At 41.1% G+C, this 24,017-nt stretch overlaps 1 protein-coding gene across 2 annotated transcripts; it reads left to right on the top strand.

Annotated features, from left to right (window-relative positions):
• Positions 1-751: 751 nt before the first annotated feature.
• On the top strand, positions 752-23,964 carry LOC148370555 (ribosome biogenesis protein bop1-like). 2 transcript variants are annotated; one of them, XM_088328203.1, is made up of 16 exons: positions 752-909; positions 7,420-7,566; positions 8,570-8,635; positions 8,743-8,897; positions 8,971-9,088; positions 9,147-9,248; positions 10,060-10,272; positions 10,364-10,525; positions 14,456-14,536; positions 14,603-14,672; positions 15,673-15,805; positions 17,925-18,108; positions 18,598-18,889; positions 18,961-19,045; positions 22,100-22,207; positions 23,372-23,964. In XM_088328203.1, exons 1-16 carry the CDS (start codon positions 799-801, stop codon positions 23,523-23,525), a joined length of 2,181 nt encoding a protein of 726 aa, XP_088184329.1. In that variant the 5' UTR covers positions 752-798; the 3' UTR covers positions 23,526-23,964. The 2 variants fall into 2 exon arrangements, with proteins under 2 accessions (XP_088184329.1, XP_088184328.1); XM_088328202.1 differs by having other exon boundaries at positions 8,567-8,635.
• The last annotated feature ends 53 nt before the right edge of the window (positions 23,965-24,017 follow it).

The raw sequence follows: 24,017 nt of genomic DNA, 5'->3' as shown, positions 1-24,017 counted from the left end.
TTGAAATCAAAATCAAATTGTGTATTTTCTTAAAATAATCAGTTTTAAAAATGTAAGACAAGTACTGTTCAGTATAACAAATGACAGTGTGGCAAAGTGGCTGTTCTGGGAATAAAAAAGTCTTAAAGTAGTGTATGATTTGACCACAATATGTCACTGTAATGCAGGGATTTCCAACCTTCTCAGGCTGAGAGCTACAATTTGTCATTCATTTTGCGCAAAGGGCACCCATTTTCATATGTATTTGTATAACAACATATTATGTAATCAATCCATTGTTACTATGTTATTACCTGGTTAATATATTGAGGTAGGATTAAATAGTCCCAGTTAACCACAAAACATAATTTACACGAATACTCACAAGACCTAGCACTGGTGAGCTATTTTCAGAACAGGTTCACAGGCACCTCGGCTGTCCTTAGGGGGTACCGTGGTTCCCATGGGCACCACATTGGAGACCACTTATGTGGTGCAACTGAAAACGAGTGCTAAAAAGCACAAGAAATAATACAAACTACATAATCTCAAAGCGCACGCTGTTTCTTCTCAAACTATCCTCCCTACCGAGCTAGTCTGTGTGACTTAGCCAGTCCATGGGAACTAGTTAGTCTGTGTGAATACTAGTGTTTAGTTTTTTTGATAAGTGCTACCTTCCTATTCCCTCTTATTGGTGGGGAGCCTGCCCCTGCCCTTCACTTTCAAAGGCTGACCTATGAAGCCATTTCGTTCACGAAAGACTCATTGTTCTTGTCCTGGGAGCAATAAAGTTTTGTCTATGACGTTACCAGCTGAGCAATGGCGGACACGCAGACGAGCCAAAACGTGGAAGACTGTCCAGAGAGAAATAAAAAGATGAAATCTAAAGCTAAAACAAAACGGCTTTTTGAAGAAAACCAATCCGACCAGGTAATGAACCGTAACCGAACACGACTGGAACCGTCCTTCTTACTAGACCCCGAATTCTTAGCACGCGGAGAAAATGTCGGAGAAAAAAGAAGCTCGATTTGGACTGGTACAAAACACTAGAAATTGGTGGCCCCAAATTCTGTAACCCCGCTCATTCTTGCGGTGACCTTAGAAGGACATTGTGTATTCATTAGCGCCACTTAGTTGTTTAAAAAAAGACTTCATTTCATTTTCATAACATGAGGCTCAACCAACATGAGCTGACAAAGCCTAATTGACGGTTATCGTTTTTTCTATGGGTACCCCCCTAAACAAAAAAATATTGAGAGAGGCAAAAAAAAAAAAATTTGAGGTCATTTTTATAGGTGGGGTTTATAGTTTGAGGGGTCCTCAGAAAGTTTAAAATCAGATATATTCTCTAGTAAGTATGTGTTAACTATGTCTAACTGAGTTCAAAGAGTCCTTATATTGTTTTCCCACTGTGCATAACTGCTTTTATCTCACTTTTAGCACCACTGTTTCGCTACAGTACTGTAGGAAACAGAAAAGTGGTGATTCAAGTCATATTTATTTATATAGCCCTTTATCACAAGTAATCTCAAAAGGCTACACAGACCACAGATGATGGCAAACTACAGACTATTATTACACCATCTCCTTATCTAAAACGTACATGAGGCAAAGGAAAAACTCAAAACCTCAACATGGGGTAAATGAAACCTTGAGAAGAGACCATACATGAGGCAAGTTTGGGCTTTTATAAGACATCTTTAACAACGCACCCCACCAAAAAAAGTGTCACTTTGGAAAAGCAAACATTATATAAACTCATTAACAGAGCAGATCATTTTAATTAATTAACAAGTATTCTTTTTGCATCATGTTACATAATAATTGAATTGATACAAACACCAAAAATCTGAAAAGCTGTTTGAGAGCTTAAAGCTGAAAGAGTTAAGTTGAAATGAATTAAAAGTTTACTGTAGATTTAAAAAGGTCTATTATAATGTAGAAGAATAATACATTTTAAAAATATCAACTCAATTTTTGCATAATGCTTCATTATTTTTGGTTTTATATAATTTAGAAAAATCTACATGTCAAGTCATGTTTATTTTTATAGCCATTAATCACAGGGGTCTCAAAGGGCTGCACAGACCACAGATGATTGTAAACCGCAGACTATTATTACACCATCCCTTGATCTAAGACCTACATGAGGGCAAGAAAAACTCAAAAACCTCAACATGAGGAAAATGAAGAAACATTAAGAAAGGGACTGCATATGAGGTAATTCCCCTTCCAGCATGACCAGGCTGCAATGGATGTTGCAATAACAAATAATACACTGACTTTGTCAACATGAAATATACTGTAGGTCATGCAAAAGCTATAGAAGTGTTTTAAGCCTAGATTTAAACAGTTCCTCTGAGGTTGCAGATGGAATCTCAGGGGGCAGAGCATTCCACAATATCGTTGCCCGAATGGAGAACTCTCTCGATACTACGGTATATCTTCTTGGCTCTTGGGATCACTAGTAGACCAGCATTTTCAGAGCGAAGGCTCCAGACCGGAATATGGGGGGGAAATTAAATCTGAAAGGTATGGGGGATTCCATGCATGATTTTGTACAATACCAATATAACCTTAAAATTAAATCTTAAGCTAACAGGGAGCCAATACAGATTAGCTAAAATCGTGGTAATGCAACTTTCTTGTCTTAGTTAAAAGCCTTGCTGCAGCATTTTGTACCAGCTGCAGGCTCTTGATTTTGGACTTCGGGAGACCGGAAAGTAGTACATTACAGTAATCGAGAAAGGAGGTAACAAACGCATTAAGTATAATTATCTGCAATGGACTGGGACAACATAGGGCAAATTTTATCAATAAATGCGAAGATGGAAAAAAACTGTTCTAGTAATATTCTTAACATGTGTTTGGAAGGAGAGATTGTGGTCAAATCTGACACCTAATTTTTTGACTGAGTCACTCTGGGTGATATTACATATGTCTATGTTCAGAGCAGTTTTTGAGGACAAGTCACGGCATTTAGATGGACCAATAATTAACATTACAGTCATTTCAGAGTTGAGGCACAATAAGTTGAGTGACAGCCATTCTTTTATCTCAGTGAGGCAGTCCTCCAAATTTCCACAGTTCAGAGGGGCCGATTCCTCTATCGGAAGATATAGTTGAGTGTCATCTGCGTAGCAATGAAAACCTATATTATACTTGCGAATAATATCAACTAATGGAAGCATGTAAATGCTGAAAAGAAGAGGGCCAAGTACTGAACCCTGTGGAACACCACAGGTAACACTAAAGGGCTCAGATTTCATTTCACATTATTTAACACAGTGCAATCTATCTGAGAGGTAGGATCTGAACCATAAGAGGCCGGTTCCTGAGAGACCAATCCATTTTTACACCCGGTCTAGTAAGATATTATTGTCCACAGTGTCAAAGGCAGCAGCAAGAGTGATGAAGTGCCGGAGTCCATTGCCAGTAGAAGATCATTGGCTACCTTAATCAAGGCTGCCTCAGTAGAGTGATTAGCCCTGAATCCTGATTGCATAGATTCAAAAAGATTATTCTCAGATATAAAATCATTCAGCTGCTGTGCCACAACTTTTTCAAGTACTACTCTAGTCTATAATTACTTAAGATTTCTGGATCAAGGTTGGGTCGTTTCAGTGTGGGTTTAATAACGGCGGACTTAAAAGCTGCTGAAACTACACCTGAGGAGAGTGATATGTTTATAATATTTAGATCTGAAGGTCAAAGTACGCCAAAAAGACCTTTAATCACAGAACCCGGAAGCGGTTTGGCCGTATTCACCACCTGTTTAGGATTACCAGTGACATCACTAAATCGGGAAAAAAATCCCTATACAGCCACCATGTCGCGCATCTATAATTTTCAGACCTTTGATATATGACAGATTTACATGGTCTTTAGAAATCTCTTCTCGTATGTGTTGAATCTTCTTATTAAAGACTATAAAGTCATGGGCTAAATAATTAGTATACTGGACTGTCTCAGAAAATTAGAATATTGTGATAAAGTTCTTTATTTTCTGTAATGCAATTAAAAAAACAAAAATGTCATACATTCTGGATTCATTACATATCAACTGAACTATTTCAAGCCTTTTATTATTTTAATTATACTGAATTTGGCCTACAGCTTAAGAAAACTCAAAAATCCTATCTCAAAATATTAGAATATTTCCTCAGACCAAGTAAAAAAATAATTTTATAACAGCAAAACTAAATCAAACATTTGAAAATGTCCATTGATGCACTCAGTACTTGGTTGGGAATCCTTTTGCACGGATTACTGCATCAATCCGGCGTGGCATGGAGGCAATCAGCCTGTGGCATTGCTGAGGTGTTATTGATGCCCAGGATGCTTCGGTAGCTGCCTTCAGCTCATTTGCATTTGCAGGTCTGGTGTCTTTCATCTTCTTCTTAACTATACCCCACAAATTCTCGATGGGGTTCAGGTCAGGGGAATTAGCAGGCCAATCAAGGACAGTGATGCCATGGTCAGTGCACCAGTTACTGGTGGTTTTGGCACTGTGGGCAGGTGCCAGATCATGCTGGAAAATGAAATCCTCATCTCCATAGAGCTTTTCAGCAGATGGAAGCATGTAGTGCTCTAAAATCTCTTGGTACACAGTTGCATTTACTCTGGACTTGATGAAACACAGTGGACCAACACCAGCAGCTGACATGGCTCCCCAAACCATTGCTGACTGTGGGAACTTCACACTGGATTTCAAGCAACTTGGATTTTGCTCCTCTCCAGCCTTTCTCCAGACTCTGGCGCCTTGACTTCCAAATGAAATGCAAAACTTGCTTTCGTCTGAAAAGAGGACTTTGGACCACTCTGCAACTGTCCAGTGCTTCTTCTCCATAGCCCAAGTCAGACGCTTCTTCCGTTGTCTTGAGTTCAGAAGTGGCTTGACCATGGGAATACGGCTATTGTAGCCCATTTCCCGGACACGTCTGTGAACTGTGGCTTTTGATACCTGGACTCCAGCTACAGCCCACTGTCTTTGAAGCTCCCCCAAATTCTGGAAGCGGCTCTTCTTCACAATTTTGTTAAGGCTGCGGTCATCTCTCTTGGTTGTGCAGCGTTTCCGGCCACATTTTTCCCTTCCAACAGACTTTTTGTGGATATGCTTTGAAACTGCACTCTGTGAACAGCCTGCTCTTTGAGAAATTTCTTTTTGTGTCTTACCCTCCTGATGGGGGGTATCAATGATGGTCCTCTGGACAGCAGTCAGATCAGCAGTGTTCCCCATACTTGTGATTTAGTTTACTGAACCAAGCTGAGTGTTTTTAAGGCTCAGGAAACCCTCGCAAGGTGTTTCGAGTTAATTAGATGACTCGGGTGATTAGTTGAATAGCCTACTTGTATACTTTTTCATTATATTCTAATATTTTGAGATAGGATTTTTGAGTTTTCTTAAGCTGTAGGCCAAATTCAGCAATATTAAAATAATAAAAGGCTTGAAATAGTTCAGTTGATGTGTAATGAATCCAGAATGTATGACATTTTTGTTTTTTTAATTGCATTACAGAAAATAAAGAACTTTATCACAATATTCTAATTTTCTGAGACAGTCCAGTATAGTTGTTGTTTTTTTCCCTTTTGCGCATGTTAACGTTTTTCATTTATTTTTCCTTAACTGAATGTAAAAGCCCCCCCAATTCCGTTGATAACAATAAAGGCCACTCATTCATTTATTTATTAACAGTGTTAGAAATTATTTTTCTAAAATATTAATTAACAGCACAACAATCTGAAAAGCCAAAAAAAACTGCCCTTTTTAGTGAACCCAGCCAAATGAGCTGTTTCTTTAAAAAGACAAAAACAAACAGGATTTCCATCAATCATTTTTTTTTTTTAATATATAAAAAACAAAAGAAAACAAACAAGACAACAAATGTGAAAACTAACAGTGTTGGGAAATATCTACCAGAATAAAGTCATTTTCAAAATTCAGTGTTAATTTTTTAGAGGTAGTGTCCTTCATACCTATAGTCCATTAATTTCCTCTATTTGTCCTGGAATGGGTCTGCTGTATTCTTATTAGAAAAGTTGTCCTCTTCATTACAAATAATTGCTCCACAGTGCACACCATTGTCATACTCCAAACTGGAGTTTTTTTAATACCATGGTGTTATTACCGTATTTTCTGCACTATAAGGCGCACCTAAAAGCCTTTATTTTTTTCAAAAGCTGACCATGCGCCTTATAATACAGTGCGCCTTATTGATGGATCAATATTAAATCGCAAAGTTTTCCAACTAACTTGCAGCCGCCGACTAGATTTTCCCCCGAACGCCAAGTAGTACGCGGTGTATGCTGGGATTTATTTACCGGCGTTTCATTGGCTAACCAATGTGTCAATCATCATTTGAATCGATCACTATTGGCTAAAGTTATTCGGAGGTCAAGGGGCGGATCCTTTTTATCATTTACAGGCTGGCATTGGCTTAAACGGCAAAACAAAGCCTGCAATTGGCCGAAAAAGATGTGTCAATCATCAGTTGAATCGATCACTATTGGCTAAAGTTATTCGGAGGTCAAGGGGCGGATCCTTTTTATCATTTACAGGCTGGCATTGGCTTAAACGGCAAAACAAAGCCTGCAATTGGCCGAAAAAGATGAATGTGAATAGCATGTGGCTGACGGCATAGAGAAAGCATTTTTTTCGATTCTGTCTTTGTAAATATTATATTCTCCTGGATTTACTACCCTCACGGATATAAGAGGACATTGGCTGCACATTATTATGAACACAACGACTTCGGTGAGCTACTCCGGGTTTTATATTGTCCCTGTATCTTGTTTCAGACTGAACTCGATGTTTCTGTGATAAGCGGTGCAGATAATGGATGGAATGGAGTGTCTATTTTTAAATTAAACCCAATTCCAAGTGTTTATTGTCATATGCACAGTAACGTTGCGAGCGAAAAAGAAAATAGTAACTAAGGAATGGTTGGCATTTCTTGAATCCCAAGATTTAAACCTTCCGAATGATGTAACGATGCATTTGAGTGACATCGTACGGACACCGCATCCGCACGTGTTCTCGACACGTATTTGCGTCTTTGCAAGCTTTCGGAATGTTAAGGGGGTAATTAGTTTGACTGAACTATCTGACTGTTTTGTCGACGTTCCCATTGTAGCGCCTTATAATCCGGTGCGTCTTATGTATGTCAAAAATAGGACCAAAAACTATTTTTCCGGGGTGCGCCCTATAACCCGGTGCGCCTTATAGTGTGGAAAATATGGTACTTTTTTGGTTGCTGTACTCATTTTTCTTTCTGCAATATTCTTTTAGATTCCCCTAACGGAACACTTTGAATGTTTTAGGTATCCCACAATTTTTGGCGGTTGGTCCTTTTTAGTGAGCCGAGCCGAACTAGTCGGTTGTCTGAAAAGAGCTGGAATTCCATCACTAGTGGCGATCCTTGTGCAATGTTTGTCCCACAGATTTTCTGCATCAAAGTTTGCGACAAAAAGGAAGACGACGAAGAGGAAGATGAGGACAAGTCTGAGAGCGAGGAAAGCGTTTTTTCCGGCCTGGAGGATTCAGCAAGCGACGGTGAGGATGACGAACAAGACGAAGACGTTCAACAGGTAGGATGTTGTTCTTCTTTCTTTTATTCTTATATTACAAGAGAAGTTACAATTTAAATCGAACATACCTTGTACATTTTTTATCAACAAGTGCATATGCAAAATAATTGGACCTGACAAAAATGCAGGGTGGAGAAATGTCAAATGACAGCATAGGATACATACGCCCAACATGCACTCAACAAAATATAGAAAGCAACATCATCAGGCACGAATTTAGAAGGGTAATAGCTTCAATTTTTTTCAAATACCAGCTCAGTAGCCTAGATGGTAGGGCGCCCGCTCTGAGACTGGGAGGTCGCTGGTTCAAGCCTCGGCCGAGTCATACCTAAGACTTACAACATTGGTACTCATTGCCTCCCTGCTTGGCGCTCAGCATTAAGGGTTGGAATTGGGGGGTTTGGTCACCTAATGACTAAAATGGCTGCCCCCTGTTTGGCTGCGGCTGCATCGGCTCGTTACAGTTTAACTGTACGGGTCAGGTGTATCGACATTTCGTTCTGTGTGCGATGTTACAAAGAATGACAATAAAAGTAAATTCTTCTTCTAAATAAGTGATTATGAAATTTCATTTCATTTCAAGTGATTAGAGGAAGCCACTTTAGGGAAAAGAATGTGTGGTGGACCCTCTCCAAGTGTACCAGATCTTAAGTTTTAGAAGGTACATAGTATTCTTGAATTACTTTGAGATTTCCTTTGCAGAAATAAAAATAGCCTTGCTAATAAAATGTGAAGGCGATAGTATCCTTTTGTGTAGTAATCAATTCAATCAATGTGTCTGTTACACCAAATATTTCAATTGATGGGGATGATTGTAAATCCACCTGTAGAATAGCTGACATAGTGACATAGCTGTTACAAAAGGTGTCCAGATTTGGGCAGCAGTAGTACATATGAATTAGATTGCAGGGGGCGCCATGGAATTCACACCTATCCAGGAAATCTGGGTAGATGTGAGGAAAGTTTGCTCTCTTTCTACTATTTGCTTGTTAACATGCAGAAGGATGCGCTGGACAGCGGCGTCGGCCACAGCCAAGAAGAGTACGAGCACGACTCGTCGGATGAAGAAGTAAGATCTTGTTTACGTTATCCAAGGCTAATGTTACATTATCGTAGCAGCACAACTTTTTTGTGTGAATGTTTAGCAATTCTGCATTTTTCTTGATTGCGCACCAGGACATCAGGAACACTGTGGGGAACATTCCCATGGAGTGGTATAACGATTACCCTCACATTGGCTACAATCTAGACGGGAAAAAGATTTTCAAGCCAATCAGAAACAAGGATGAGCTAGACCATTTTTTGGACAAAATGGAGAACCCTGACTACTGGTGAGCCACAGGCCAATAATGTCGGGGAAGGGGTGGGTCGAAGCATGCTAACATGCTATTGTCCTGAGCGCAGGAGGACTGTTCACGACAAGCAGACGACAACGGACGTGGTGCTGACAGACCAGCAGGTGGCGCTGGTTAAACGCTTGCAGAAAGGACAGTTTGGAGACGCTAACTTTGACGAATACCAGGTGAGGCCTGTTGCCGTCTCCTTATGCTAACGTGCTAACGCACTATCATTTTTGTTAGCCGTCGGTGGATTTCTTCAGCAAAGATGTGATGCTTCATCCTGTCACTAACCGTCCAGCTGACAAACGAAGCTTCATCCCGTCCTTGGTGGAAAAGGAGAAGGTAGGAAGGCGGCCATCATGAGAAGTCCGGCTCTTTTGAGAGAAGTGGCTCTTTCAGCTTGGCTCACTAAAAATAGTCGGCCCCTAAACAGCTCTTTAGATTTTTTTTTAATGGTGTGTTATCAATAATAATGAGCGTGAAAGAGAAATAAGGCGAGAGCAAAAGTAAAACGGGGAGAAAGAAAGTGGGGGAGATTCCAATTATTTATTGTCACTGTCAAAAAGACCAACAAAACTTTAACTTATTTGATTCATCCAATAATTTAAACATAATGCAAAATCCACGGAATAGATATTTAGAATTAATATCCGTGAAACCAAAACCCCATAAATAACTCAATGTAAACATTAAAAGTGCGGACATTGTAGAGAAAAGGGAAAGTGAGGAGACAGAAGGTGAGGGAGGCAAAGGGATAAGCGAGAGAAGGTGAGTGAGAGAAACAGAGAGGCGAGTGATAAACATGGAAAGAGAGTGAGAACCAGAGAGGAAAAACGGGAAGAAAATGCCTGAAAAATAGAGAAAGCAGGAGAAAAATGGAAAGTGAGAGAAAGAAAAAGGGTGAGGGAGAAAAAGAGAAAGTATGGACAGGAAATGTGGGAGGTACAGAAGTGAGAAAGGCGGGGAGAAAAAAGCAATAGAAAGCGAAAAGGAGAAAGAAAAACAAAGCGAGAGAGAAAGCTAGAGAGAAGTTTCTTGAAGGGTGCTGGTTCCTGATTGACTGGTAGCTGGTTCTTTTCCTTCACTTGAAAAAGCTGTTTTGTTCACAAATAGCCACCATTATGGCATGACTTCCTTTTTGGTCCTCTTTTAGGTGTCCAAGCTGGTGCACGCCATCAAGATGGGGTGGATCAAGCCCAGGCGGGCACGGCCCCCCACCCAAGGGTGCTTCTACGACCTATGGGGCAGCGAAGACCCCTCACCTATCTTCCAACACAGGATGCACCTGCCCGCTCCTAAGAACCCCTTACCAGGGCACCATGAGTCCTACAACCCTCCCCCCGAGTACCTTTTCACTGAAGATGAGGTGTGTTAGCCCCAGCCAAGTAGCTGATGCCGTCCTCTCATTGACACAATCCTGTTTTTTTGTTTTTGTTTTTTTTTTTTTGTTTTTTTAGCGGACCGTGTGGGAGCAGCAGGACCCCTCTGACAGGAAGTTGCCCTTCGTGCCCGCCAAGTTTGCCAGTCTACGTCAAGTGCCCGCTTTCCCTCGATTCATTCACGAGAGATTTGAACGATGCCTGGACCTCTACCTTTGCCCCCGACAGAGGAAAATGAGGGTAAACAATTCATCACATCCACTACACAGCATTATATCCAGACAGAAGAGCAGCTTCAGCGACAGACTGCTGTCACTGTCTTGTACCACGGACAGACTGAAGTGATCTTTTCTTCCTCATGCCATGAGGCTCTTTAACTCCACCCGGCGGAGTGAAGGCCCACATTAAACCACACCCCCTACATTGCATATTACCGTACTTTTATTGCAGTGTGTATTATATGTAGCACTATTTAAATACTCTACACGACACGCTACAGTGGGTATTAGCACGTCACATCGGGTATTTGTATATTGTATTCCTTTTGCTTTATTATTGTAATGTTCTCAGCGAAGGGATGCTGCTGTAAATGTGAATTTCCCTGTGGGGATGAATAAGGTATCTATCTATCTATCTAAAAAACTTAAACTACTGTATTTTATACACATTATAAGGGTCACCCCCCAAAAATTGTCTTTACCTTTGCCGACACAGAAGAAATTGAGGGGGAAAAACTTCCAACCAGTGTTCCCTCTAAGCTGCGCGCGTGCGCAATTGCGCACTGCTTGCACATTCTCAGCGCACGAGATAATCTAGCCAGCGCACAAAAATGAGGGCTCAAAATTAAATTAAGAAGCGACTTAAGTCAAAGTTACAGTGCATGAAGGTGAAAATACACGGGTTTCCCTGACGTTGTGTCCTAAATGCGGTATTTTGAAGTCGAGTCAAAGTAGAACAAAGTTGAGTAAAGTTAGTAGAGAACCGGCTTCTTCGGCTCGGCTCACTAAAAGGAACCGGCTTTTTCGGGTCCTAAACGGCTCTTCAGGTTGTTTTTGCTTCTTTAATCCCAAATGACCAAATATTAGGTATAATTATGCACAACATGACTTAAAGGAAGGGGGGGATAGAACAAAAAAGAAAAAAATTCCAAAACGAAAAAGTAGTGAAAAGCTGAGGAAAAAAAACAAAAAAGAAGGAACAATTTAGAAAAAAAGCCAGAAAAAAGAAAAGAAAGGAATGTAGGAAAAAAAGTAAATAGAGAACAAAAAGAAAAAAAGTAACAAAAAAGTAGAAAAAAAACACGGAAAAATGAAGAAAAAGTTTGTGTTGCATTCAAATAATTTCCAATTATATCAAGTGAATCTTGTTGCCAACACTGTACTTCCACCAAAAAAATGTGATTAAGTACAGTTCTGTATCTTACAACTGACTAAATAAGCCCCCAAAAATGTTAATATTATGCGACAAAATATATCAGGCAACAAAAAGAAATGGATATCTTGTGAAAGAATTGTAAGAACAAACGATGTTTGTAGGCCGTACAACCTTTGCAATAGTACATGAGTCATCAAACTGGGTGCCCTTTGCACAAATCAGTAACAAACAGGGTTTGTACACATACACAAAAATAAAGAAAATGAAAAAAGGTAAAAAGAACAAAAAACACCCAAAAGGTTTTGGGGGGACCATGGTCAACCCAAATGCGCAAACACTCATACAATTTAAGCACCTTGGCACCCAAGTTGGTCATGCTTTCGTCCCTCCAGATGAAACGGGACACAAGAAAGCGGCCATGTCACTCGGGTCAGGGTGACACAACACACTCTTCTGTTCAATAGCAGGGCCCTACAGCTTTCACTAGTTTGCGCCTGCCGCATCATACGGGTGCGCTGCCCATCCCTTAGAACGCGTCCAAATATCCCACTATCCTTTCACAACACGTCTCCACTCATTCCTATCACCAACAAGAGCTCTAGCTTCTACTATATTTAGACCTCTTTCCTGCAGTGCACCCATAACACCATCCATCCACGTCAATTGCGGCCTTCCCCTTGGTCTACTTCCATTTACTTCTGTTCCGTAGATCCTCTTCAACATCCTCTCCTCATCCATCCTCTCCATGTGTTCAAACCTACTGTCTTATCCACACGCTTGCTCAGTTTCACTACTACTCCAGTTCTGTCTCTCACTATTTCATTTCTCGATCCATACAATCTTGTCACTCCTAACATACTCCTCAAACACTTCTTCTCAAAAACGTTTAATTTCCTTTTCAAATCTGCGTTCAGGCTCAAAGTTTCTGCACCATACCACACAGTCTGCACAATCACACTCTCATACAGTCCCCTCTTAACCTCCATACTCATACCCTTGTTGCTCATCACTGTCCTCAGAGCACCCAAAACCTTGCTTCCTTGATTCACTCTGCAATACTGTAAAGTAGGCTCAAACGTATTTGCTCAATGTGTATATTTCTGAACAGTTGATTTTCTTTTTGACCATCTCTTAGTCTTTCTGTCTTTGTTTAAAGGTGTCTGTGCTTTTCCATGTCTTTGTCTCAACATACCAGTACTTTTCCATGTCTTGTGGTTTAAATAGAACACAGAGGCAGACGGTGGGTGACCCAGAGTGAGTGTGGACGGTGAGCGAGAACGAGCCAGTTGCTTGTCCTCCCGCTACTCTCCCCGCTTCAGCTGGTTAAAAACGTAATTAGTCTTTGACTGATGTTTTTTTTTCTACCAATTTATACCTCTCCAACTCGTCAGTGGTCTGCTTCTTAGACCCCACAAATACCCCGCTCTCCATTCCACCAACTGCAGCCACATCACAACCCAAGTACCTAAAGCTTTCAACTTCCTCCAGCACCTGTCCATTCAACCTTACTCCCAACACCATGCCCACTCCATCACGTGAACACTTCATGACCTTTCTCTTCCCAAAATTCACACATAACTTACGCCTATCACACACTCTTCCAAACTCCCATTACCAACCTTCTCAATGTTTCCTCAGAATCCGTTACAAGCACTGTCATCTGCAAACAACAACTGACTTACCTGCCACACCGCTCCACTGTTATCCATCATCTTTACACCTCTGCCAAATCTTCTTGCATTCACTTCTCTCACCACACCATCCATGTAGACATTAAACAGCCATGGTGACATCACACACCCCTGTCTTACACCAGTGAAGACGGGGAACGACTCATTTGTCTCACTCCCTACTCTTACACATGCTCTGTTGTTCTTATAAATATGAAATGATCTGAAATGAAATGATCTGCATTTATATAGCGCTTTTCAAGTCAATGACTTCCCAAAGCGCTTTACATTGTGCTTCACATTTCCCGATAGCGGCCGTGATCTGTGCAGCCATGTAAGGCGCTAACCTGCTTATTGGGGGTATTGGGGGGTTCAGTGTCTTACCCAAGGACACTTCGGCATGTAACACGGACAAGCCGGGATTCGAACTGGGATCCCTTAATCCTAAAACGATCGCTCTACCTCCTGAGCTACTGCCGCCCCACATACTCTTCAATGCTTCCAACAACTTTCCACCCACTCCATACATTACCATCACCTGCCACAATGCCTCTCTATCGACCCTGTCATACGCCCTTTCCAAATCCATGAAAGCCAAACAAACATGAATAGGCCACGGAAACTCAGTTTCATTTGCCATGCCCCATTCAGCTGCTGGTTTAATAGTTTGCTTAGAATTTGTCAAGTTTTTTTCCCTGTGGGCAGCTATGGATTGATTCATACTGGGTTTGCTATTTGAATGGTACTGGAGAAATTGGAAAACTGCCCTTGAAAGTGCTAAGAAAGGGCTTGAATTTGGACATGAAAAAGGTGTACCAAACCCTGAACAAAAAGTAGCTCTCGGCTTGAAAAAGGTTATAGACCCATGTTATAATCATATAATCATACAGTATTGCGCCAAAGCAACAACATAAGAAGATTTGCAATGAGCATGTTAACCCCAAGAGAGTACTCAAAGACCATTCTACATGTTTCTCAAAGGCCAAAACGTTACCTCATGTAGTATTACTTAATTGTAACTATGCACTTCCATTTTTATTTAGCGTATTTTTTTCTGTATAAAAATCTGACCAATTAGGGGTTTTCCATGTAGTCTGGAAAATACAATAACTACCAATCTCTGCAGGTCAACGTGGACCCCGAAGACCTAATCCCCAAGCTGCCCAAACCCAAAGACCTGATACCCTTCCCCACTACGCAGTCCCTGGTAGGTTGGCACACACTAAGCGGATACATAAGGGCTGACCACAATTTGAGCAACTTTTGTTTTTAGGTTTATCGGGGTCACAGTGGCCTGGTGCGCTCCATCAGCGTTTCCCCAGCAGGCCAATGGCTTGCATCGGGTAAGTCAAAGGATGACACCTGCCTCTTTTTTCCCTTTCTTTTCCCCCTTTTTGTTCTTTTTTTTTTTACGTGTCCTTGACAGGGTTCGTCGAGCTGTTTGATATGCTTGAAAATACTTACATTTTATGTTGTTTTTTTTCAAACTCTGAAAAGTGCTTGAATTTTTGGGTAAATGCTTGCAACTGCTTGAAATTGTTGCCTTTTTTCACTAGAAGTCTGCTCTAAAATGCTGCTGAACCTGCTCTCTGGTCGCTTCTCTTTGCGATTGCATTTCTTCCCCTATGATTAATGGTAGCTGGTATTACTTTGTATGGCATTGTCCTATGAAACGTTATCGGCACCTACAGGTCCCTCCCAAGAGGGCAGGTGCATGCTACACGTAAACTGGGCACTACAAAATGTGTATTAGTGCATGGATTACGAATCAATTATGGGCTATGCAAAACATTTAAGTAGCGTTTCCCAGATGTGTATTGTAATAGGAACAACTTCCTGGAACTAAAAATGTAAGCTACACATTACTTTCACATTAACCGATCCCTTTTATGGGGAGAGATACGTCTCAGAAAAGTTAACACATATTATTCAGATCTACAAATGTATTTGGAATTAACTCAAGATCTAAAAATCCTATGTCTTGATCAGTGCACATGCAAGATTAGAAATCCCGGATGTAAATCGCATGTATATTTCTGGATCAGCAATATACATATTTCACACCGGATTTCTTCTTGTAATGGTACTGGAGAAATTGAAAATATGTCCTTGAAAAGGTGTGTGAACCCTGCCCTGAGCCTTTTTGTCATGTTCAAAGAGACCTGTAGCCCCTACCATTGGAAAACAGGTCAAAGAGGTGCTGTCTAGGGTTAGAAAAGTATTTTATGATATTATTTTGTCTGTTGCAAACTGACAAATACAATTAGTCGTTCTTTTAAATCATTCCATTAACAAGTGGTTCTTGTAAATTGTAATTGTTGCTAATGAGGCGTTGTCTTCCAGGAAGCGATGATGGCTCGGTCCGATTTTGGGAGGTGAGCTCGTCCCGCTGCGTCAAAGTTCTGCATGTGGGTGGAGCGGTCAAGAGCGTTTCCTGGAACCCGAATGCCGCCTTCTGCCTCCTCGCCATAGCCACGTGAGTATTGTGGAAAATGCTATTGATTCAACACATACAGAGACCCCTTTGCGCTTCAGTTATCACTGGTTCTCCCTTTTGCGGATTTTAGATGGATAGATGAAATATTAGCTAGAATTATTGTCTTAATTTTCACCACATCGTTGATTTTGTTCAGAAAGATGGCACACACAGTAAGCTGGGCGAGGCAGATTGTGTGTGTGCGCGTATTGGGTGAGCGTGACTTTTTGTGTGCGCAACTGTGATCGGCTGGGGTATGCTTTTAGTCAAACAGCATAGGGGAGGGCATGCGCAGTCAACGTCTCCGAATTAAAATTAACGGGGAAGCACCCAAACCGCTAGCTTTTAGCTGCTTTTTACATTGAACAGAAAGTTCTCTATTCAATCGGACATTGCAGAAAGTCAGAAGACATACTGACTGGTGCTCTGTGAATTATGGCGAAGCGACTGAGGCGGTGTTGGGCAATACCTAGGTTATCGGCCAGGCGTACACTACGGCTAAGCCAATAACCTTCATGACCTACCCCTGCAGAGCCTGGCTAGTCCCCTTTGCCAGATCTGTTGGCCATGAAACAGACAATCTGGAGCTTCAACTCATAGGAAACCATTACGCTTGGGACTCTTGTATTACAATAATCATGAAGTCTTTGCCATATTTCAGGACACCTGGTGCTAGGGCCTAACTAGCCAGCCGCTCTCTAAATTGCTTTCTTACACTGAAACAATAAGCCCTCTAATTTTGTTTTAATTTTGGATCATGACAATAAAACCATCCATTCAACTGCAATTAAGTGATTATTTGTAGCTCTATAGTTGTTATACTCTTAGTCTGTAATGACGTCATCTCGAGGTAAGTCTGACTCTTGAGGGCCATTAATGAAGGTGTGACGCTACTTAGAGGATTTTCACTTTTCGGGGTGGTTCTGGTCCCCTTTAACCGTTAAAACTGAGGGATCTCCATATATGTTACATTCTGAATCTGTTTGTGGGCATGTTATTCAGTTAGGGAAATTGGGCCGCAAGAATTCTGGATGAGTGAAACACATCTTGGTACATAAAACGTGTTTATGACCAAATCGCAGGGAGTGAGCCAGTGCAATAAAAGTTTTTAGTGTCTAACAACATTTTGCCTCCATTGTGATGGCTCTCAGAATTAAGAGGTGTGTCTAGTCATCTTTACATTTGGTCTACAATTTCTCTCTTGAAACATTTTTTTGGACAACATTTGTCTCTTTGATGAATTGCTTGTCTTCCTCTGCAGGGATTCATGAATGGTTGTGGCATCGCCGCTGTTTTGGACGTTTTTTTCATCAATTTGTGTGTCTTTTAGCACGGATATACTGGTTTTGGTGGTGTTGCTGTCCTTTATCATTTTTGATGATTTACATGTCTTTCTTGTCACGGATTTGCTGGTTTTGGTGGCGTCACCACAATTTTGACTCTTTATTGACTTTTTGTGTGTCTTTTTGAGCAGAGATTTGCTGGGGCTGGTGGTGTCGCCACTAGTTTTGCTCATGTTTCTCTCTGCAGGTATTCAATTTCTGGCATTTTGGCTCTTTTCCGATGATTTTATCTTTCTGTGCAGAATGCTGTTGGTGTCGCCAACATTTTGGCTTTTATTTTTTTTGCTATTTGTGTGTCTTTTTGAGCAAGAATTCGCTGGTGTTGGTGGCGTTGCCGCCATTGGGCAGGGATTCACTGAGGCTGGTGGTGTCGCCACAATTTTTTTGGGGGGAGAATTTCTATGTCTGTGCAGAAATTAACTGGTTTTGGATGTGCTGCTGGCATTTTGGGCCTAATCCAACTATTTTTGTGTCTGTCTGTGCAGGGGATATGCTGGTTTTGTTGCGTCACCGCTATTTTAGCTCTCTTTTAAGGACTTGTGTGTCTTTTTGGGGTGGTATTTGAGGAGTCGCCACCGTTCTTGCTCTTTGTGCAGGAATTCAATGCTTATTGACAATTTACATTTGACAATTTACATGCCTTTCTGTGCTGGGATTCCCTGGTTTTGCGGGGGTTACCACTATTTTGATGTCTCTTTAAAAAAAAAACATTTTATGTGTATTTTTAACGGTTTTTAGGTTTCCTTGTTTTTTTTAATTTGTTTTTTTCTGGGCAGGGATTCGCTGGTTTTGGTGGCTTTGCCGGGGCTAGCTGAGCGTCAGGTGATCTCGTCCTCAGAACGTCTATTGGCCGCTGAGCAAAAGTTAGAGCCTGCAGAGGGTGCTGGGCTTGTGAGCTGGATTGAGGCGGAAAGCGAGGAGCACCAACGGGGCCTTCGCCTGAAAATCCAACACCCAAAAGTGAGACACTCTCACTGTTTTTACCAGTTATTCTGCCTGCCTGTTGAAATAGGGCCTAAAAAATACAGGCTGACCTGAGCCAGGCACAGAGATATTAAAGGCTGACCCAGCCTGAGCCAAACCAATTCACTTGATTTGCAGGACCCAGCCCTAAGCGAACCCCAAATTTCACATTTTATTTGTAAGGACTCAGTAGAAGTGATTGAAGATAACAAATTAAAGCCTGTCTTTTGTAACCAAATCAAAGTTTAACAAGACTGTATAAACATTGACGTCTTTTATATTTCTGTGTCTGCAGAGGTGACATTAACCAAAAATTTCTATCATTTACATAATTTCACAGTTTGAAAATTAAACCATAAACCATAGATGCAGTACATCCTTAGGGTAGCTAGCAACTTTACATTTTTGGTAAGACCCTGTCTGAAATTCGGGTCGAGCACAGGCTCAAGATTTTACCTTTACCTAGCATGCTTTTGTTGTCCGCAGGCTGTCCAGCAGGTGTCCTGGCACGCTAAAGGGGATTATTTTGCTTCGGTGATGCCAGATCCCTCCAGCCACCGGCAGGTTCTGGTCCACCAACTGAGCAGCCGGCGCAGCCAGAACCCATTCCGGCGCAATAAAGGATTGGTCCAGTGCGTTCGTTTCCATCCCACGAGGCCTTTCTTCCTGGTGGCCACGCAGCGGCATGTCCGCATTTACAATCTAATCAAGCAGGAAATGAGCAAGAAACTGCAGGCCAACTCCAAATGGATTTCCAGCATGGACATACACCCTGGAGGTCAGCATGATTGTTTTCAATTTGATATGTGTTGTGTTTGAAACCAGCCTGAATAAGTTTGTGTTTGGCAGGCGATCATGTCATATGTGGAAGTTATGACTGCCGCTTGGGCTGGTTCGACCTGGACCTGTCTACGAAACCCTACAGGATGCTGCGGTAGGCACTCATCAGCAGTTGTTGGGCGCGTTGTAGAAAAAGTAATTTAAAAAAAATTCTGTTACCCCCTTAGGTTACTGACACCAAATGTAACATGTTACCCCAAAAAAAAATACAGTGGCTTGCGAAACTACCGTATTTTCCGCACTATAAGGCGCACCGGGTTATAGGGCGCACCCCGAAAAAATAGTTTTTGGTCCTATTTTTGACATACATAAGACGCACCGGAATTTAAGGCGCTACAATGGGAACGTGGACCAAACAGTCAGATAGTTCAGTCCAACTTATTACCCCCTTAACATTCCCAAAGCTTGAAAAGACGCAAATACGTGTCGAGAACACGTGCGGATGCGGTGTCCGTAAGATGTCACTCAAATGCATCGTTCCATCATTCGGAAGGTTAAAGTCTTGGGATTCAATAAATGATAACCATTCCTTCGTATCTATTTTTTTTTTCACTCTCAACTTTACTGTGCATATGACAATAAACACTTGGAATTGAGTTGAATTTAAAAATAGACACTGCATTCCATCCATTATCTGCACCGCTTATCACAGAAACATCGAGTTCAGTCTGAAACAAGATACAGGGATAATATAGAAAGCCGGAGTAGCTCACCGAAGTTGTTGTGTTCATAATAATGTGCAGCCGTGGTCCTCTTATATCCGTGAGGGTAGTAAATCCAGGAGAATACAATATTTACAAATACAGAATAGAAAAAAATGCTCTCTATGCCGTCAGCCACATGCTATACGCATACATATTTTCGGCCAATTGCAGGCTTTGTTTCGCTGTTTAAGCCAATGGCAGCCTGTAAATTATAAAAAGGATCCGCCTCTTGACCTCCAAATAACTTTGGCCAATAGTGATCGTTTCAACTGATGATTGACACGTCTTTTTCGGCCAATTGCAGGCTTTGTTTGCCGTTTGAGCCAATGGCAGTCTGTAAATGATAAAAAGGATCCGCCTCTTGACCTCCGAATAACTTTAGCCAATAGTGATCGATTCAACTGATGATTGACACGTCTTTTTCGGCCAATTGCAGGCTTTGTTTGCCGTTTGAGCCAATGGCAGTCTGTAAATGATAAAAAGGATCCGCCTCTTGACCTCCGAATAACTTTGGCCAATAGTGATCGTTTCAACTGATGATTGACACGTCTTTTTCGGCCAATTGCAGGCTTTGTTTGCCGTTTGAGCCAATGGCAGTCTGTAAATGATAAAAAGGATCCGCCTCTTGACCTCCGAATAACTTTAGCCAATAGTGATCGATTCAACTGATGATTGACACGTCTTTTTCGGCCAATTGCAGGCTTTGTTTGCCGTTTGAGCCAATGGCAGTCTGTAAATGATAAAAAGGATCCGCCTCTTGACCTCCGAATAACTTTAGCCAATAAAGATCAATTCAAATGATGATTGACACATTGGTTAGCCAATGAAACGCCGGTAAATAAATCCCAGCATCCACCGCGTACTACTTGGCGTTCGGGGGAAAATCTAGTCGGCGGCTGCAAGTTAGTTGGAAAACTTAATGTTGATCCATAAATAAGGCGCACTGTATTATAAGGCGCATGGTCAGCTTTTGAAAAAAATAAAGGCTTTTAGGTGCGCCTTATAGTGCGGAAAATACGGTATTTGGCCCCCTTGAACTTTGTGATCTTTTGCCACATTTCAGACTTCAAACATCAAGATATAAAACTGTAATTTCTTGTGAAGCTTCAACAACAAGTGGGACACAATCATTAGGTGGAACACACTTTATTGGATTTTTTTAACAAGTCAAGTCAAGTCATTTTTATTTGTATAGCCCTAAATCACGAGGAGTCTCAAAGGTCTGCACAGATTATTACACAGACTATTTTCAACCGACAAGAAGAGTAGGTTATTCATATGCAATGGAGTAGAAGTGAGTTTTAAGTTTAGATTTAAACATTTCCACTGAGGTTGCCGATCGGATCTCAGGGGGAAGAGCATTCCACAGCACCGGTGCCCGGATGGAGAACGGTCTCGAACCAGCAGAAGACTTCTTTGCTCTCGGGATCACCAGAAGACCGGCACTCTCAGATCGTAGGCTTCGGACCGGGACATAGGGGCAGATCAGATCTGAAAGATAAGAGGGAGCAAGTCCATGTATGATTTTGTACAATACTAAGAGAACCTTGAAGTCACATCTTTGGCTAACTGGGAGCCAATGCAAGTTGGCCAAAATCGGTGTTATGTGATCGTACTTTTTTGTCCTAGTTAAAAGCCTCGCTGCGGCATTTTGTACTAGCAAACAAAAAACGAAAAAGTGAGTGTGCAAAATTTTATATAGAGGCTGATCCCCTAAAACTACTTTAAAAACGCCACATTATAAAATAAATAGAAGATAAGGTGTACAATGACCTGTGAAAGCATTGAGCATTTTTTGGCTTGTGCAAACCTGACAGCTCGCAAATCAAGACTTAGCCGGCAAGACACTCAATTTTGCCATTGTTGTGCAAAAGCTGAGGGCCGGTAGAACAATTTAGAGTTGGATACAGACTTGATGGAATGTGCCCATACTTATAGAGGCATCACATTCCAAGCAAGTGTTGGCGAACAATGAAGATCTCACACTTTTCTAGATCAGGACTCTGGATCATTCCTTTTATGTTAAATGTGGTGATCATGGACTCTGATTGCGTACCACCATATTAAGTCATTACATGATACAATCTGACGCAGACTGTCTGTTCAAAACATCATGCAGGGCCATGTTTGAGCAGCCAAACTCACCTTCTCTTCACTGAAACTAGGTGTTTCCCAACTGTAGACTATGAGACACAGTTCAGAACAAGGGAAAACAATTTCTTACATTAATCAAATCAATACAATTTCCCTCAACATTTTAAGTAGCGCAATTAAGCACCATGTAGTTATGACAGTTGAGTTAGAAAATGTTGTTAATAATGTGTTACGGTACTCATTACGGAGAAAAGTAATTGCGTTCCAGGAATGACTTCTTTTGTCATCCCAACACTGCTTGTTTGTTTTTGTGCGTGCACATTTGCTTAGCAGCATTACTTTGTTTGCAGGCATCATAAGAAGGCTGTGAGAGCCGTGGCCTATCACAGATCCTACCCACTTTTCGCCTCGGCATCGGACGATGGTTCTGTCATCGTCTGCCACGGAACCGTTTACAAGTGAGCGTGCATGCTCTTCTTTCACACACCTATCATTAAGGGCGGCAACTCACGATTATTTAATAAACATTGAGTATGAACTTTAGACATAACGTGGAGCAGACCCTCGATTGACCCCATAAAAATATTCAACATTTATGAGACGGGCAAAGAGAGACGTGGTAAAGGGACAAACAAAAATCTTGTAAACCTATGTGTTTGGTGTGGAATATTGACAACAATGATCCTGCTTTGGGTCTTGCACATCAGTAAATGAGCGAGCGTTTTTGGCATCATATAATTGAGCAGGAGCGGAGAGTTGCTTAGTCTTGGTTCTCAAAGCTGTCTATGCTTAACATTCTAATTCATTTTTATCATATTTTATTTAAAAAAAAGGTCAGCTCTAATAATTTCATAGATTTTTGGTCTGCAGGGTTTTTGGGATATTGTGCTGTTGAGTTAATGGTGAAGCGGAATATGTTTTTGGGGGGTATTTTTTGGAGGATTTCTTATTCCAAAGGGGAGGTTGCGTGTCAGGAAATAGTCAAAAAGTACTGCTGCAAAGTAAGTTCAGTGGTCAACTGGAGAGTTTAAAATAAAATTACTTTACGAATCTCAAGTCTGAAATTAAACTCTTCTAACAACTGACATTTGTCATTTTTTTTTTCTTTAGACTGCATTTAGTTTGTTCCAAATTTGGCCTGAGCTCTTTCATCACCAAATATAGGTGTACAAAATGTACAATGCATGTCTTCAAAAGCGTATTGGCTCAAACGTTACTTGAATTTTACCAAAATGAGTCAGTCTCGGTTTCTGATGTTCTTTTTGGTTGGTGTGTCACTGAGGTACTGCCATGTTATGAAAGGTCTCACACTTGTGTTTTTATTGGCTGTATCAGGGCTAAAATGCTTCAGAACTTGACATGTTTTGGTACACGTTGTTGATGTTGACGCTGCCATTTCTGTGTAGGTGCTCCTGATAGAAATGCTATAGTCTATTGCACATGCACGACCCTCAGTTGAGATTATGTTCAAGTTAAGATTCCTCACTCGTCTGAGAAACGTGTCAGCCGACAATAAAAAATTTTCACGGCTATTTCTCTTGATTTTTGTTGATGTCGACTAATTGTTGTAGACCTACTTAACACACATTAATTCTGATTTTTTTTTTTAATTATTTTTTTAGCGATTTGCTGCAGAACCCGCTCATCGTTCCAGTCAAAGTTCTGAAAGGTCACATGGTGACACAAGAACTCGGAGTCTTGGATGTGACCTTTCACCCCAGCCAGCCTTGGGTCTTTTCTTCGGGTGCCGACGCCACCATTCGCCTTTTCACGTAGAAGACATGCCCGCCAATTGATTTCCTTTTTAATAAAAGTTATTTTCCTCGTAATTTGTTGTGTGCCCTTCACACTTTTTTGCTTCACCTGAAAAAGTTCCATGAGACTTGTTAATGTTTTAACATGGCGTCAGAAGATCATTTTGCAAAAGCACATCACTTTTAGTTTGACTGCAGCTGGAGAATATTTACTATATGACGTCCCACCATGACAACATTTTACCACTTGCTCATTAGCATAGTTACACTTCTTTAGTCTTACATTACAATACATGTCAATAAACAAATACATTCATCTGAATTTAACTTTTAACCTCTTAAAACTCAATCTTCTTGTTTGATGTGCTCTAATGTCCAAGCCTGTGCCTTGCCAGAAGCATGGGTTTACAGAAAAGAAAATGGAAATATCCCAGAGAAATAAACCAATCCTTTTTAGTGAGTATCCTGTGTATCATTTGTCTCTACTACGAAACCCATGGTGCTTTGCAGCCTA

The sequence above is a fragment of the Urocampus carinirostris genome, chromosome 2 (genome assembly GCF_059441175.1).
Source record: "Urocampus carinirostris isolate Australia breed hairy pipefish chromosome 2, RoL_Ucar_1.0, whole genome shotgun sequence".
Taxonomy (NCBI): domain Eukaryota; kingdom Metazoa; phylum Chordata; class Actinopteri; order Syngnathiformes; family Syngnathidae; genus Urocampus; species Urocampus carinirostris.
This window is presented reverse-complemented; position numbering and strand designations above follow the sequence as displayed.